The 14,469-nt window shown below is 39.9% G+C and overlaps 2 protein-coding genes across 2 annotated transcripts; both read right to left on the bottom strand.

Annotated features, from left to right (window-relative positions):
- Nucleotides 1-824: 824 nt before the first annotated feature.
- On the bottom strand, nucleotides 825-3,070 carry LOC108082782 (probable peptidoglycan muropeptide transporter SLC46). The gene is made up of 10 exons (XM_017178324.3): nucleotides 2,888-3,070; nucleotides 2,723-2,832; nucleotides 2,517-2,667; nucleotides 2,274-2,457; nucleotides 1,776-2,221; nucleotides 1,581-1,717; nucleotides 1,328-1,517; nucleotides 1,222-1,269; nucleotides 1,061-1,169; nucleotides 825-1,001 (listed from the first exon to the last, which is right to left on the bottom strand). The coding sequence occupies exons 1-10, from the start codon at nucleotides 3,000-3,002 to the stop codon at nucleotides 944-946; spliced, it is 1,548 nt and encodes a 515-aa protein (XP_017033813.1). The 5' UTR covers nucleotides 3,003-3,070; the 3' UTR covers nucleotides 825-943.
- Nucleotides 3,071-11,386: 8,316 nt separating this feature from the next.
- On the bottom strand, nucleotides 11,387-14,169 carry Mayo (mayo). Its single transcript, XM_017178218.2, has 2 exons — nucleotides 12,803-14,169; nucleotides 11,387-12,745 (listed from the first exon to the last, which is right to left on the bottom strand). The coding sequence occupies exons 1-2, from the start codon at nucleotides 14,061-14,063 to the stop codon at nucleotides 11,556-11,558; spliced, it is 2,451 nt and encodes an 816-aa protein (XP_017033707.1). The 5' UTR covers nucleotides 14,064-14,169; the 3' UTR covers nucleotides 11,387-11,555.
- Nucleotides 14,170-14,469: the final 300 nt, after the last annotated feature.

The raw sequence follows: 14,469 nt of genomic DNA, 5'->3' as shown, positions 1-14,469 counted from the left end.
CACACGCGTGGCCCCGCCGCATATAGCATACCTTTGTGCGCATAATAGAGTCGCAATTTAATATTTAATCGCCGAGTTGACGTTCAACAATTCAAATTGCCGCAAATTGTGCCCTGAACTTTTGGCATTGGCGACATTACAAATTCATGCGGAACGTGCCAAAGTCACAACGAGTCCAAATGAATCTAAATGATTCACCCGAATACGTTTGAACTTTGCTATATGTTGCGCAAACTTTTGGCCCATAAATTATGCACTATTAAAAGCTCATGCCTTATGCATGTCCTTATTGCAAAAACCGGCAAGGACCTGGCCAAGTGATACACTATAAAGAGAATATATTAAATATTGGTTTATATAAATATATATTTTATATATAAATTAAGATCTCTAAATAAAATTATATAAATATGTAACCAGGAACTATTCATCTTTAGAAAATATTAAATAGTTCAAAAGGCTCAAATGCCACCTTCATGTTATTCTTTTCAGTGTAACCACAACACACACAGCCAACAATTAGATAAATTCTCTTCGGATAAGCATGAAAATGTGCAGTCACTTATGTCCAGTTGATGCAATTAAATAGTTCGATAAATAGTTCGCATCGGAGCTCTCGATGGCTGCAATTTAGTTAGCATTTGTAATTTGATTTGGTGTCGTGAAGGGCTGTCATTGAAAAACCAATGCTTGTTAATCCTTTAATTTGGTAACTGCACATGTTGCAAATCGAAATGGTTTCCAATTCCCTTTTTGCGGTTTTCAATTAAATTAGCTAAACACAAAAACCAGTTTATAAAATCCAATTATTTAATACCAGGCCAGTCCAGGCCAGGCCACACAAAGTTCTCTCTCGACTCGAGCACATAAACAAAGCTTTGTAAAGTTGGCCAACTTGCCACAATCAATATTGATGGTAAATGGAAATTCCGTTTACTTTTGGCTACTTGAGCGACTTGGCGTAGAAGTTTCGATGCTTGAATTTAATTCGCATCACACAGCTGCAAATATACATATTGAAAATCATTGAGTTCGATGATGGATTTACCCTTATATTCACCCAATTAGAAGGAAGGCTATCAAATAGAAGGCAGCGCTGAGGAAATTGAATGCTCCAGGATTTGTGGTCAATGAGTTCTTGTAAATTGCCGTATAAAGAGGAGCAGCCACTGGGGATTAAATATGATTAATAATGAAGACTTAAGGAGAATTGTTACTTACCAAAAGGAGCAAAAGATTGCACAATGTTGCCAATTGCAAAGAGTTTGCCTGATGTTTTAATAAATAATATTAAAGGGACAATATAAAATTTAACTATTTTTCTCACCCGTATCCGAAGCTGGCACTATATTCGATATAATTGTGCGGCACATGGGTCCTTGAATAGAGCGAAAGACACCCAAGGCCACGGATAAGTACAGGTGCCACGTCAAATGAGCATATCCCCTAGCCACATTGCTAAGGATCTCCGAAACTAGAGAAAGTAAGGCCAAGGTAACCACAGACAGGCCAAAAAGCTGCAAAAAGGATTTATATTATTTAAATTTTATATTAGCTTAAAAATCCACGAGAATCTTAACCTTTCTTAGTATAAGAATCCCCAGTAGAGCTCCCAGCATCGGCACCGATTGACTCACTGTCTCGAAAATGGTAAACTCGCGCACTGTCATGTGAAACTGCTGACGCACGAACAAATACATCACAGTCATGACGCCATCTACGAGAATGTCGTCAGTTCAATCATTATTCAAAGCGTGAATAAATAATGGTTTTACCGCCAACAAAGATGGAAACAAAACCAGCCAAGGTAACCAGCCAAATGATGGAGTGAGCGTTGTTCTCTCTTCTCTTAAAGCAAGTGCTAAACATATCCTTAATGTGTTTGATGCTAAGCAATCCTGGCTCTTTAGTTTTCTCTTCAATGCCCGGTTTTTCGAGTGTCTCGTATTTGGGCGGCGGCTCATCACGCTTTTCAAGTGCCTCGGGCTTTTGATCGGAAATTGTCACAACAATTTCCTTCTCCTTTTCTGGAATTTCATCCTGATCCGGGCACATTCCCAAACTTTCCGGCAGGTAGAAAATAATAAACCAGGTAGCTAGGATAACTATTAAACAGGAGAGACTCTGGACAAAGGCGGCACTGGTGGCGGCGTACACAAAGCTGGACAGCAAAGAGCCACTGGTGAGGGCCACAAAGAGAATAAACTCCATGAAAATCATTCTGAAAGAAACATAAATAAATATTAATCCATATTACAGAAATAGTTACCCACCTGTAAGGCCTGGTATTCCTGTCCGTTGTGTCCGTCATAAAGCAGAAGGCAGCCACCGAAAATACACACATGCCGCCGAGAAGGGAGTGAGGCAGAGCGGCCAAGGTGTACCACCAGGGATTAACCATATAGTAATTGGACAGCCAGCAAATGGCAGACGACAGCAGAGAAGAAGCAGAGAAGCCTAATAAATACATGAATTTCTATATTTTATTAGTAAATAAGTTAACAAACCAAGCTCACCAATCATGGAGACTATGAGCAAAGGTTTGCGGCCATAATGATCCGACCAAGATCCTATAAACAATCCACAAATGGCCGGCACAATGCTCTCAAAAAGTGTCCGTGTTAGAAACATATTTGCCACGTATGACTGCAGTTCCGTCTCAATGGCCTGTTGATAACTCTACATTATTTCTAATTAAATTAAAATTAATTAAATTCGTTACCTGAGTTTCTGCCGTTGTGTTTTTGCTATCCAAAAGTTTGCAGTCACTTTCATTGTACTGAAATATCACCGTGCAGGTCTGATAAATCAGCTGATTACGCATGACGGTACCTAATGGGATGATCGTGCTATAGCCACTATTATACTAATTGAGAGATTTGCTCACCTGACAGCATGTGCGAGAATACCAGCATGAAAACCACCGGTTCTATGTAAAACATATTGAAGAGACGCCCCCACTCAAGGCTTTTAAGCCGGGCCAAAGAGGCTTTTTCAACCATTTTAGTTATTATTTAATTTATGAATAAGAAAGAGGTAGGGTTATCTTTCTTTATAATTATATATTTAAAAACTACTGGCTTAAACTCAGTTGCATTAGCAACTTCTGTTAGCCAGTAAATAATTACTATAATTTTGGATAATTACAGTCAAGCCCTAAAATCATTTACAATAGTTTAAATTTTATAAACTATCATTAGTTGCACACGTTGCACGTTCTGGAGTTTTTTTTATATATTTTTGATACTTGTTTATATACCTATTATATTATATATTTTATTGATTTATATATATTTATTTTTACACGTTTTTCAATATAAATTAATTAATTGATGTTCACTTTATTAAATTTAAGCCCGTTTTCATTGTTTTTACTTTATTTATTAAACTTAACAGACAAATTCATAAATTGTGTATATTTTTAAAAGTTATATATTATATTTATTTAATTACACTTGCATCACCAGTTCCAAATGGAAGATATATTTCATATGAAATCTGTTGTTCAACCTTGACTTTGTAGTTGCCACACGCCTATATTTCATCCAAACTGATTAATAATTACACTTTTAACTCCGACTTCTCGCTTGGTTGATTTTATTATTTACTCAGGCAAATGCTTAGCAAAATTCGCCACTCATTGCGAATCCGAGTTCTATTCCATTTGAGCTCCGATCACGAACTGAATTGCCAACCGGCATTCACCAACTTAAATAGGTTTTGTACAATATAAAATAATAATTAGAAGATTTTAATAGGGGAATTTTTTTCCAAGCGCTGGATAAAATCTACATTGTACGGCTTACACAAGCAATATGAGTTCCGTTCATTTGAAATTTAAATGTGTTAGGTAGATCGCAAGAAACATAACATCAACTTTGTCATGTGAACTTTTCCAAGCAGGCATAACTTCCACAATTCTTAATACAGGGCTCTGCACTTAACCCTTTTACGCTGGAAAACTTTTCTCCCTGCGGCACGCACACACACACGCGGGAATTTCGGAAAGGCGAGAGCAACTTTTCCTGTGTAAATTGCAGGCCAACACTTCCGGCAACATGTTGCCGCCATTTCACGTTCCCTTAAATCTTCACCCTTCTTCCGCAGCTCACTTCACTTCGCCCCCGCTTATTTCGCGCTTTTTATTACATCACTATTTTCCTCTTCATTGGCCTTCTTTGGCTTCAGCATAAAATATGCATAAAGATTTTCAGCTGGGAAAGCGTAGAACGTTTACCAAAATAATTTGGTAATTATTTTTGGGGTTTTCATTTGGAAAGGCAGCGAAGGGGGTTCCTTAAAATGCGTGGTGGGCTTTTATAAACTGTCTCGCATAGTTTAAATACAGTAAACAGGGCCTATATGCATATAATCTATCTAGAAGTTATCAAAATAATTTATATAGATTTTAAATTATTTTTATAAAAATTATCGTAATTGTAAAAAGGTAATGAAATATACTCAAAAGAAAATGCAATAAACTTTGAGGTTTCTATAACCTTTTTAAATATTATTATTGATTATAGGTAATATCTACTGTACTAGCAAATGTCAGACTAAAATAAATTGAAGTTTTAAATTAGTTAGAGCATAACACGCATACGCCGTGTATACCAACCCTTTCCGGACAACTTCATTGTAAACTTTTTTGCCTTTTAGCAATATTAGCATATCAAACATGTATCCTATATCCTCCAGGAGAAAGTAAGACTGTTCAGGGTAACTTACATACAAGCCGAGCAAGTTAATTGTTACGTTTTCACGCATATAAGGGATATTTGCATAAAAGTGGTTGTATACACCACTGACTTCTACTTTATTTAAGAAGAATGGTGCAAAAATTCTCCTCTGTTTCGGGCACATCACGCATACGCCGCGTATGCCCGGCTATTGTTGACAAGCTAATTGTAAACTTTTCCGCTTTGCGTTCCATTGTTCACCAAACTCGCAAAATGAAGGAAGAAAGGCGGCCGAAGCGGGGAAAAAAGGGCGGGAAAACAAAGGACCGGCGAGCCATATTAGACCGGCTGGCAGCAGATATGAATGCCCCAAAGGAGTCGCAGTTCGCAGCACAGTTCAGTTCAGGCAGCACATGCACATGGTAAGTTCAGTTCGTGCAACTATTGTCTTGGATGGCATTGCGCAACATGAAACCTTAATGGCAATGGGAAATGGAAATGGAACGGGTACAGGATTGGGGCAACTGTTTGCAATGTGTGCGGCTTTGTGTTGTTGACACAAAACCAAAGGCAACAGCAACAAATGGCATGGGGCAACTTGTGCAAACTCGGGCGAAAATTAAAAAATACAAAAAGCAAAAAAATATAAACCAAGAACAGACTATACACAGAGGCGAGGCGAGGCTTACTGGCTGGAAGGAAGGAAATACCAGCCAAAACATAAAAGGCCAGAAAAGTCGAGTAAGCCAAGCCAAAAGTGCCCCAGAGAACTGTGGAGGGCAAAAGCAATTTCTTAAACGCAGCACGTGCACAAATTCATTTCTGTTTGCCTTAATTATTTCGAGATGAAATGGCAAAAGGGACGCCAGTACACACACAAATCCTCGGCAATTGTTTAGTTTCACTTTCTCGGATGATTTATGAATGTTTTGCTTTGGCAAATCTGTTTCTGTTGGCCTCAAATGCCTGGACTAAAGAACCGCGACTTTATTGCTAGACTGTTAAAGCCCAAATGAACTTCCCTCTGGTAAGTTAAGAGGCTGGAGCATAGATATAGAAATCTGGTAGTACATACAGATTAGATAGCAACGGCTTCCACTGTTCTCCATGGTTATAAGCCTTAACCAAAGCAACCAATATTTACCAAAACATTTACAGAAATTAATTTCAATATTTTATTTGTTTAATTTATTAAACACTAAGCGAAATTATTATTAAGTTTAAAGTGTGTATGTTATTATGTCTATGGTTTTAACATTTTCAGTTTTCAAAATGGTATTTCGGACATACAAAATCTTATTTTTGATTACTTTCATACTTGTACTCTTGAGATATATTTATAAACACCTTTAAATATTCAGAAATCAAAAAATATACTATATTGAATCAAAATAAGAAAGTAGACTTTATTATAAACTAAAAATTACAGCAAAGAATATATGTTTCCGTTCCTGAAAATCATTAAAAAGGCAGCCTCAGTTGAAGTACAGATGGGCCTTATTTTTATTCGAGTTCAATTTCCTCCCTTCCCTTCGTTATCCTTTAATTTCCTTTTTGCAGGACCCGTGTAATATTAAATTATATTTTTTCTTTTGCCTGCTGGCGACAGTTTTAATTTGCCTTTTTGCCAATTAAAAAATTTAAAAATACTTTCTTTGATGCGGCACCAGCCCTTTTTTGCGTCGAGTGTCCCCTACAAGTAGGCCGGAAAGGCTTAGCGGCCTTAAAGTTTTTAAGCCGATTTAAGTCGCTGCAGCTGTTTGCCGTCGTTTGATAATAAATTTCGATTCCACCGCCGTCCTTCTGTAAAATCGATGGGAATTTTCCCAAAGGTTTTAATTGGGCTCCGGGACATTGGTCAAGGAATTTCTCAGCCACCTTTTTTTTTTTGTGTTTTAGCGAAATGGCAGCCACAGGATTTTGCTGGCACATTGTTGAACATTTTGAGTTCGTCCGGGGCCAATTCAAAACCGTAAAGCAGGCAACTGTAGTTTGCGGTGGCATTATTTTTTGGCAGTTTTAATTGCCCGGCCGAGAGCCCTTGGCATTGGTGTTGCTGGCTGCAGCTAAAAGCACATTTCGTTATTGTGTTTGCCATAATTTTTCCGCAAATAACTCACCCGTGAAGATTATATAACTATTACGCAATTGCTGTATAAATTGTTTATATGTTTCCACCATGACTGCAGGGGGATTTTAAATAAATAAATTTGAGTATGAGGTTTTTGTAAGTTTTAGAGGTGTACATAAATATTTAAAGATCGTTCGAGTGTTGAATGATAACGTAGATGTACAATATTATTTATTGGCAGTTTCTCTGTATTTTTAAAAACTCATTAATTTTTATGTATATCAATTTGGCATTTCAAAAACCACAATTTTCTGCCAGAGACACGGTATTTTATTTACCAATTCTCGTTATATTCTTCCCTATTTGCCATAATTTGTTTTGATCCAAAGTCCAACTGTTATGCTGGTTTTCCCCATAAATTTGATACAAATTCAGTCACACACATGCGGTGTTTTTCATCGTCGCATGTTTGTTTGTTGTGGCAAATGCTCTTGACAAATTTCCGCACATCTAACAAATTTGTTATGAGGGCTCTCGCCATTTTCGGCAGGCAGCAGCCAACATGCCCAGCATCGGCGATGTATGGCCATTAGTCAGGCCAAATGGAGCGAAAACATATGGGGCTTTACTGTAACCGGATTGTAGTACTATATAGTAGAGCACTGTATTATACGGGAGTTGGAATTAATGAACTCGTGATGTAGACATGTCTCACTCGGATTGCGACCAATTTCTCATCTGTGATGGAGAAACAAAAATCCATTCTGCTGCATTCCATTCCATTTGCATGTCTGGCTGCAATTTGCCGGAATTTTGCGAAAAGTTGTATGCGAAATAACTACTTGTGCGATAAATATTTGATAAACAACATTTCTGCAGCTTTGCGGTTCAGTGACTCCGCAGGGCGTCGCAAATTGCGGCAAATTTCTCGCATTTATTTTCCATTTATAGTATGTGCTCCCGCTCACAGTGCCGCATTAAAGAAACTTTCGTAATCATAACTCTGTCTTGGAGCTTGGAGTCCCAGCCATTGTTGCTCGCTTTTCCCCCATCGAAGACTTTTCTTTGCTTTCTCTTCGCTTCGATAAGATACTCGAGGGTGTGTGTGGCCGAATGGAAAATCAATACGTATTTATGGGTTCATGTTGTGGGTGCACGTACGAAATATCACACACACCTAAGGACTGCTGCCCCAGGGAGTCCTGGAGTTCTACAGTCCTGGCCATTTGCACGTTTCGAATCATAAAATATCTGCCGAACACTGGCCGGAATGTGAAAAGAAAATAATTTTTAATAGTTGCACATGTCCTCGCCTAGCCTTTTGGGTGTGCTATTCGGAATGTGCAAAAAAATGCCAGCTGCAAACAGGTGAGGTGAGCGTTTAAAATAGGGCTGAAAGGGGAGGGTCGAGGAAAAGCCCGCACCTTTAAATTTTTGAGGATTTTTTTGTATCGTTTTTTGTTTAAGGGGGTCTTCTCATTGGGCAACTTTTTTTTTTCGATTTTTTTTTTTTTTGCATTTATTTATAGCTTGGGATGGTGTGTATATGTCCCCAAAAGGATTTTTAGAAATTCGAAATACTTTAGAAGATACGGCCTTTTTTGTAAAGCAAGATCTATGCAAAATGAGCTTTTTTCAAACTTCAAACGCGTTTATCTCGAAACCACGTTTTTCGAACTGGCGGCCATGATATCTCCAGTTCAACTGAACCGATTTTCATGAAACAAAGTGGAATCGATGCAGAATTGTCACCATTCTCGGGTGACGGAACAGATTTTTTTATAAATTTTTTTTCTATTTTTTTTTTACACTAAACTACAAAAAAAAAGCCCGAAATCGAAATTTTTTTTTTGAATGGCCGCCATTTTGTTTAAAAAAATTTAAAAAAAAATCTGTTCCGTCACCCGAAAATGACATCAATTCTGATTATAACCCCGTTTTTATTTTTCATTTCGGACGCTCTGGAGACCCTGAATCGTGGCCGCCAGGACGGCACCTTTTTTTTCGACCACCAAGTTTGAAGTCTCATTACTCTTTGAACAACCCTCGTATCGAGGCAAGAACAACTTTTTTAGTTACTTTGAACATTTTTGAATACAATAAATAAAAAAAGTTTTCAATTATTCTTTGCGTTTTCAAATAAGAATTTTTTTAAAAAGGGTCCAAAAAACGGCTTTTGAATGAGAAGACCCCCTTAAAGAAAACATACAGTCGGAACTTGAAATTCGTGCTGTATATTTATTTAAGAATAAAAATTCTTTTAGAAATGTTTCGAAAGTCCCAAAGAGCATACTTTAAAGGTTTTATTTTAAGTTTTTATTAAAATGTTTGTAGTAAAACACGTGAAGATAAATTTAATATATTTTCTATATTCTTGTTTTTACATCTTTGCATTTTTTGATCGCAGCTTCTACTATTTTATTATCCACAGAATGCATTATTTAGCAGCAATCATTTCCCAATATTTACACAGTCCAGCTAGCACGCAATACCTGTTTCCACAGCTTCCGCTCGCTCACCTGTCCGCTAGAGTTTGTTTCCATTGAATGTAAGCGGCTTATAAGCACCCCTTTTAAGAGTAAATTTTTCCGCGGAAAATTGAATGAAAATTGCCAGAACCTTGCCACTAAGCTTGGGCAATGGCATTGAGCAGGACTAATTTAAAATGGGTACTAAAGTTATAAATACTAATATAAGAAATGCATTACGTTTTGTTTTCCTATTTAGTTTTCGTATGAAAGAAAATATTTTCCCAAGTGTTCAAACTTTAGTAAAAAATCTCTGGCTTCAGCACTTACCAGGTGCTCAGCATCCGTTGGCAGCTCTCTTTGGAATCTAAGTTTACAACCGACGACGAACTTGGCAGCTGGCAAAGTGAAGTCCTGCAAATCAAATTCCATTGCAGTTTGCCAGTTTATGGTCCTGGATCCGGCTTCGCTTTCATTGTCTCTGCATTTCAAAGTGATTCACATTTTGATTGATTGCAATTGATACGAATCGAGTGTATACACATATGTGTGTAGTGGAAATGTTGGCGGGAGTGCAGGATTCGAAATCGGAATAGTCCCGACTGAAATATCGATTAATTCCATACCAGCATCTGTGCTCACTTGTTTAGATGAGATTGAATGGGACGGAGAGTTTGCCTTTTACATTTTCCAGAGTATCTCCCAAGGGGAGTTTCTTTAACATGATACAATACAATTACAATATAAATTGTTAAGCTTATAATAAAATATAAACCACACAACTTCATATTTTCAAGTACCCATAAATCATTTACATATAAATAAAAAAAACCGATTAAATTACATACAAACAAAGCGTTGAGATGATGATTTTATAATCGTCAACTGTAATGGGCCAATAAGTGACACATGCAGGCAATATAATACAGGTTCGAAAAAGCTTTGTAGTAAGCTGCTTAAGTGCCCTTACTTCAGAATGCAATTTAGTGCAGAAAATGGATTCGCAGTGGCACTTGTGTCTAAGCCAGATTACAATGACAGCTGATGGCTTAAAGAGAAACCAATTTAAAGTGTAATTTGAGGCCAGGAAGAAGGGGAGGTCTCGAGTCCTTTAGTTTCGTGGCAAAACTTTTGAGTTTAAGCCAAAATGCCAATGGAGCGTGGTCGCAATTTAAATTCATTTCATTCCACATGAAATCATTTAATTTAGCTTCGAATGACCTGCAAATGGAATCGAAGTAAACACTCGTCGAGTGCCTCAAGTTTGCTTAAATTTTTACGGCTTCAACACTTACCAGGTGCTCAGCTTCCATTGGCAGTGACATGGCTGCCAACAAAACGACCAGAAGATGAAATGCTTTGCAGCTGACGGAGGAAGCCCTGCAGTGCCAACTCAAATTGCACTTGTCTGTAACTGGTCCTGCTTTCATTTTCCTTTCAGCGCACTTTCAATGCAAACGAGTCCTCAAGACCTTTTCACATTTTTTTCTTTGATTGATTGCAGTTTGGTAAATAGTCTTAGTGGAGGAATCGAAATAATCGTTTGTCCATTTGGCTTGATTCTTCCCTCGCGTTGCTAAAAGTATAGTAAATTGTTAAATCAAGTAGGTAATTTCTGGGTTCCGCTAATAGAAGCTTTTACAAATTAAATTTAATTCAAGTTTTAATTGCCTTATCAATGATTTTTAACAATAGAGAGCAATGAGCCACTATCTTTTGTATTTATTTAAGGAAATAATAAACTTGTTTGGCGGCAGGAAACTACCAATAAATAAATGACGATGTTGTTTATATTTACTCATGTTACCTGAATGAGTTCACACCTCCTTAACAGTCTAACACTGCTCTTAAATAAATGAAGTGATTCATAAAAAAAATGTCTATCTTTATTACCCTTATTTGCAGATAAACAGTTTGAAGATAATATCTGCTATATATATGTACATAGGTGTATTAGCTTATGGCCAAGAAATAATTTACAGTAGCCATAGTAGTTTATATAAATTGTAATTTTTATTAGCTATAATAACAAATATGACAGACCCAATGGAGACACAAACTTGAATTTTTCTTGGAAAAAAATATACATTTCTTTAAGAAATCTATATTCCGAGCATGACTTCCCTAAAAAAAAGTAATTACTTCCGAGAAAGGTGACACAATCGGACTCCATTTCACAAAATGGTGAATAAGTTTCTTATTTTATTTAACAGTTTGAGTATTCAAGTATACTCAGAAATTATAAACAGAGAGCTATACATAATGGCAAGTAAAATAAATATATAAATACACTGGCGCAAGACCATTTGTTCGTTGAAAATATGCGATTTGATGAAACTACTGGTGGGATCTGCTGTTATAGTTAGTCGACGAGGTGGTCATCGACTGCAGCTCGGTGGTGCGCTTCTGTACATCCATCTTCATCCTTGTGGGGCAGATTAGACTTGCCCAAGCCCGTCGGTTTGCCGCGTCCAAGAGCACAAAGTACACAAACATTACAAATCCCTGCATGGTGGCCGTGATGCAGAACATATAGGAGAAGGCCACGCCCGCCTGCATGAAGGCAAAGATGCCAAAGATCCAGGTGAGTCCCAGCAGGAAGAACAGCATGATTGAGAGCTTGATCTGCTTCACCACCATCTTCCGCTCGGATTTGTGGATGCTCTGATTCAAGGAGTGCGAGATGCTGTAGAACACGTACACGAAGATCACCAGGTTGGCCACCGTGATGAGTGTCACGGGCAGGACTACTCCGAAGGTGAGGCCATATCCCGAGGGATAGCAAATTCCAGTGTCCGTGGAGAGCTGGGCAGCAGAGGGCAGGTATGAATCGGGATCTATTAGGGCCACCAGCAGAGTGGGAATCAGTGGCAATGACCAGGCCACAATCGCTGCCTTCAGAATATAATGGCTGGGCCTCTCGATGCCTATGACGGTCACGTATCGCTGGAACTGCAGGAAGGCAATGATTAGCATCCAGCTGAAGAGCACCAGGATGGAGTACTGCAAAGCTGCGCCTAGAGCCACACAGCGCTTGGTATCGCCATTGACCACCAGCTGCTCCGATATATCATCCGTGTTGAGAAACACGAAGAGCACCATCTGCAGGCACATGGCCAGGCACAGGTGCAGGAGCACCTTCGTGGAGGCCTGACTGCGCCAGCTCTTGAAGACTGCGGCCGTGAGAAAGATACCAAAGATTCCCAGAAGCGACATGCTGCAGCCCACGATCGAGATGATGTCGAGGACGCGCTCGTTCAGCGGCGTTATTAGGACCTCTTCTCCAAGGTCGTTTGTACGATAGCTACCACCCACCAGAAAGGCGAACTGGGTGAGGTGTTGGGTGTGGCACTCGATGATGGTATCCCTCAGCAGGTCCGAGCTGCTGCTGGTGGTCACTCCTTCGCTGCTCCAGGTCTTGTAGTTCCAGAAACCGCAGCCAGTGCCCAGGTTAATGGACCTCACATCGGGATCGCGAAGGTTCTCATTGCGAAGCAGAAATGGCAAAGGCAAAGGAAGGGATTTATCTGTGAGATAGAGAAAATATTAATCATAAGAAATTGGGCTTTACGTTATGCACTTACCCTCAAGTTCCGGTATGGAAATGGAGATTACTTTGCTTCGAGGCTTGCGACTGCGATCCCTTGAGGTTTCCACAAAGAGAGCGTCGTGGGCGTAGACCTTGAAGATTAAGTAAGTTACTCCCTTGGCTTTCACCGCTTGCCAAAGATTCTCAGGAAGAAAGGCCGCCGTCTCCAGGTGGGTCTCTGCCTTGACCTTCTTCAAGTCATCGGTGGAACGTAGGAAGCGATACCAGAATCCGCCAGAGGAAGACCTCCTACCATCCGCTTGAGCAGAGTAGATGGCTATGCCAGTAATCCCATCGCATCCGGGATTTGCGAAGAAAACACTAAGATTGCCTGTTATCAATACTTGGACTCCGATATCGGAGAAGTTGTAGGTTTCCACGCCAGTCGTGGCTGTGGTAGTGGCATCGCTGGTTGGATTGGGGACCACCTTTCCACATCTATCGGTGGGAACCATTTGTCCCGGCAACGCATCCATGTAGCTCTCAAAGTTGCTCAGCAGCGAGTTGGTGGCATTCAGCTCGGCGGATAGACGCAACACCTGGGTGTCGCTAGACATTATCTCCTTGCAGACACTGACCAAGTCCACGCTCACAGAGGCATCCTTCTCCTGCTGCATTAAAGTACCAAACATCTGGCCAGTTACGTGGATATCGGCGGGCAGGAGAGTCCTCTTCCGCTGACGGAACATTGTCCTCATCATTCCGGTCATCTCGCGACGTCCCTGGGTGTCATTGGTGCGCCTCCTGCCCTCCAGCACGTCATCGTGCAGGCTGTTCAAGTCACCGCTGATCGTGGGTTCCCTAAAGTGCCGCAGACAGACGACTGGTGGGTGCTCCTCCAAAGACTCCCATCGCGCTCGGAAGTTGTCCCAAAGACAGCGTCTGGTTACGGGCATTCCGTTTCTCAGGAGACAGACGTCGTGCAGAGTGGCACGTTCACCAGTTCGGGCTCTTTTCCACTTGTTCTGATGAGGTGTTTGATCATGGTTGCGCGTGATGTAATCGTGCTGGAATTCCTCCGGTTCGCAGAACATAGAGGTGCAATAGATCAGGTCACTTTCCTTTTCCTTTTCCGGAGCCATCTCGGCACAGTAAACGTAGCTTCCATTTACGTGGCACATACGCATGGATGTGGGGCAGTTGGATGAAGAGTATTGAAATCGAGATCCGTACGATTCCCTAGAGTCGTGGGTCTCGCAATTCGAGGTCAGTGTCGAGGCCACCACGAAAAGCACCAAGAACCCGGCGAAATCCATGGCGTGTGACGTATGACTCAGTAGCAACAGCTGTGTGCAGCTCTCCGACTCTTCATAAATATACCCGTACGGCAAATAATAGTACCCGTACGTCGTCCGACTCTCTCGGAATATCGCGCCTAACTGAACAATTCGATATTCGCAGACCCCCAGAAAGGTGTGTGTTATCAGTTGTTGGCACGATCGCTAATCATAAGCATTGGCGGGAACATTATGTATTTGTACGGATAACGCAGACAAACGCAGAAAAAGAAAACAACTTAAGCTTCGCGACGTTTGATACAATTTACAGTCTCATTAACACACACCCGGCAATTGAGAAAAAAATAAAAAACGGAAAGACCCCTTTTCAGGTAAACTTTAATCTTGTGACGTCGCCGTTTGTATTTCGATTTTTAAGCAATTT

This window comes from Drosophila kikkawai, chromosome 3R, assembly GCF_030179895.1.
Source record: "Drosophila kikkawai strain 14028-0561.14 chromosome 3R, DkikHiC1v2, whole genome shotgun sequence".
Classification (NCBI taxonomy): domain Eukaryota; kingdom Metazoa; phylum Arthropoda; class Insecta; order Diptera; family Drosophilidae; genus Drosophila; species Drosophila kikkawai.
Note: the sequence above shows the minus strand (reverse complement) of the source record. Positions and strands in the feature narration are given on the sequence as shown.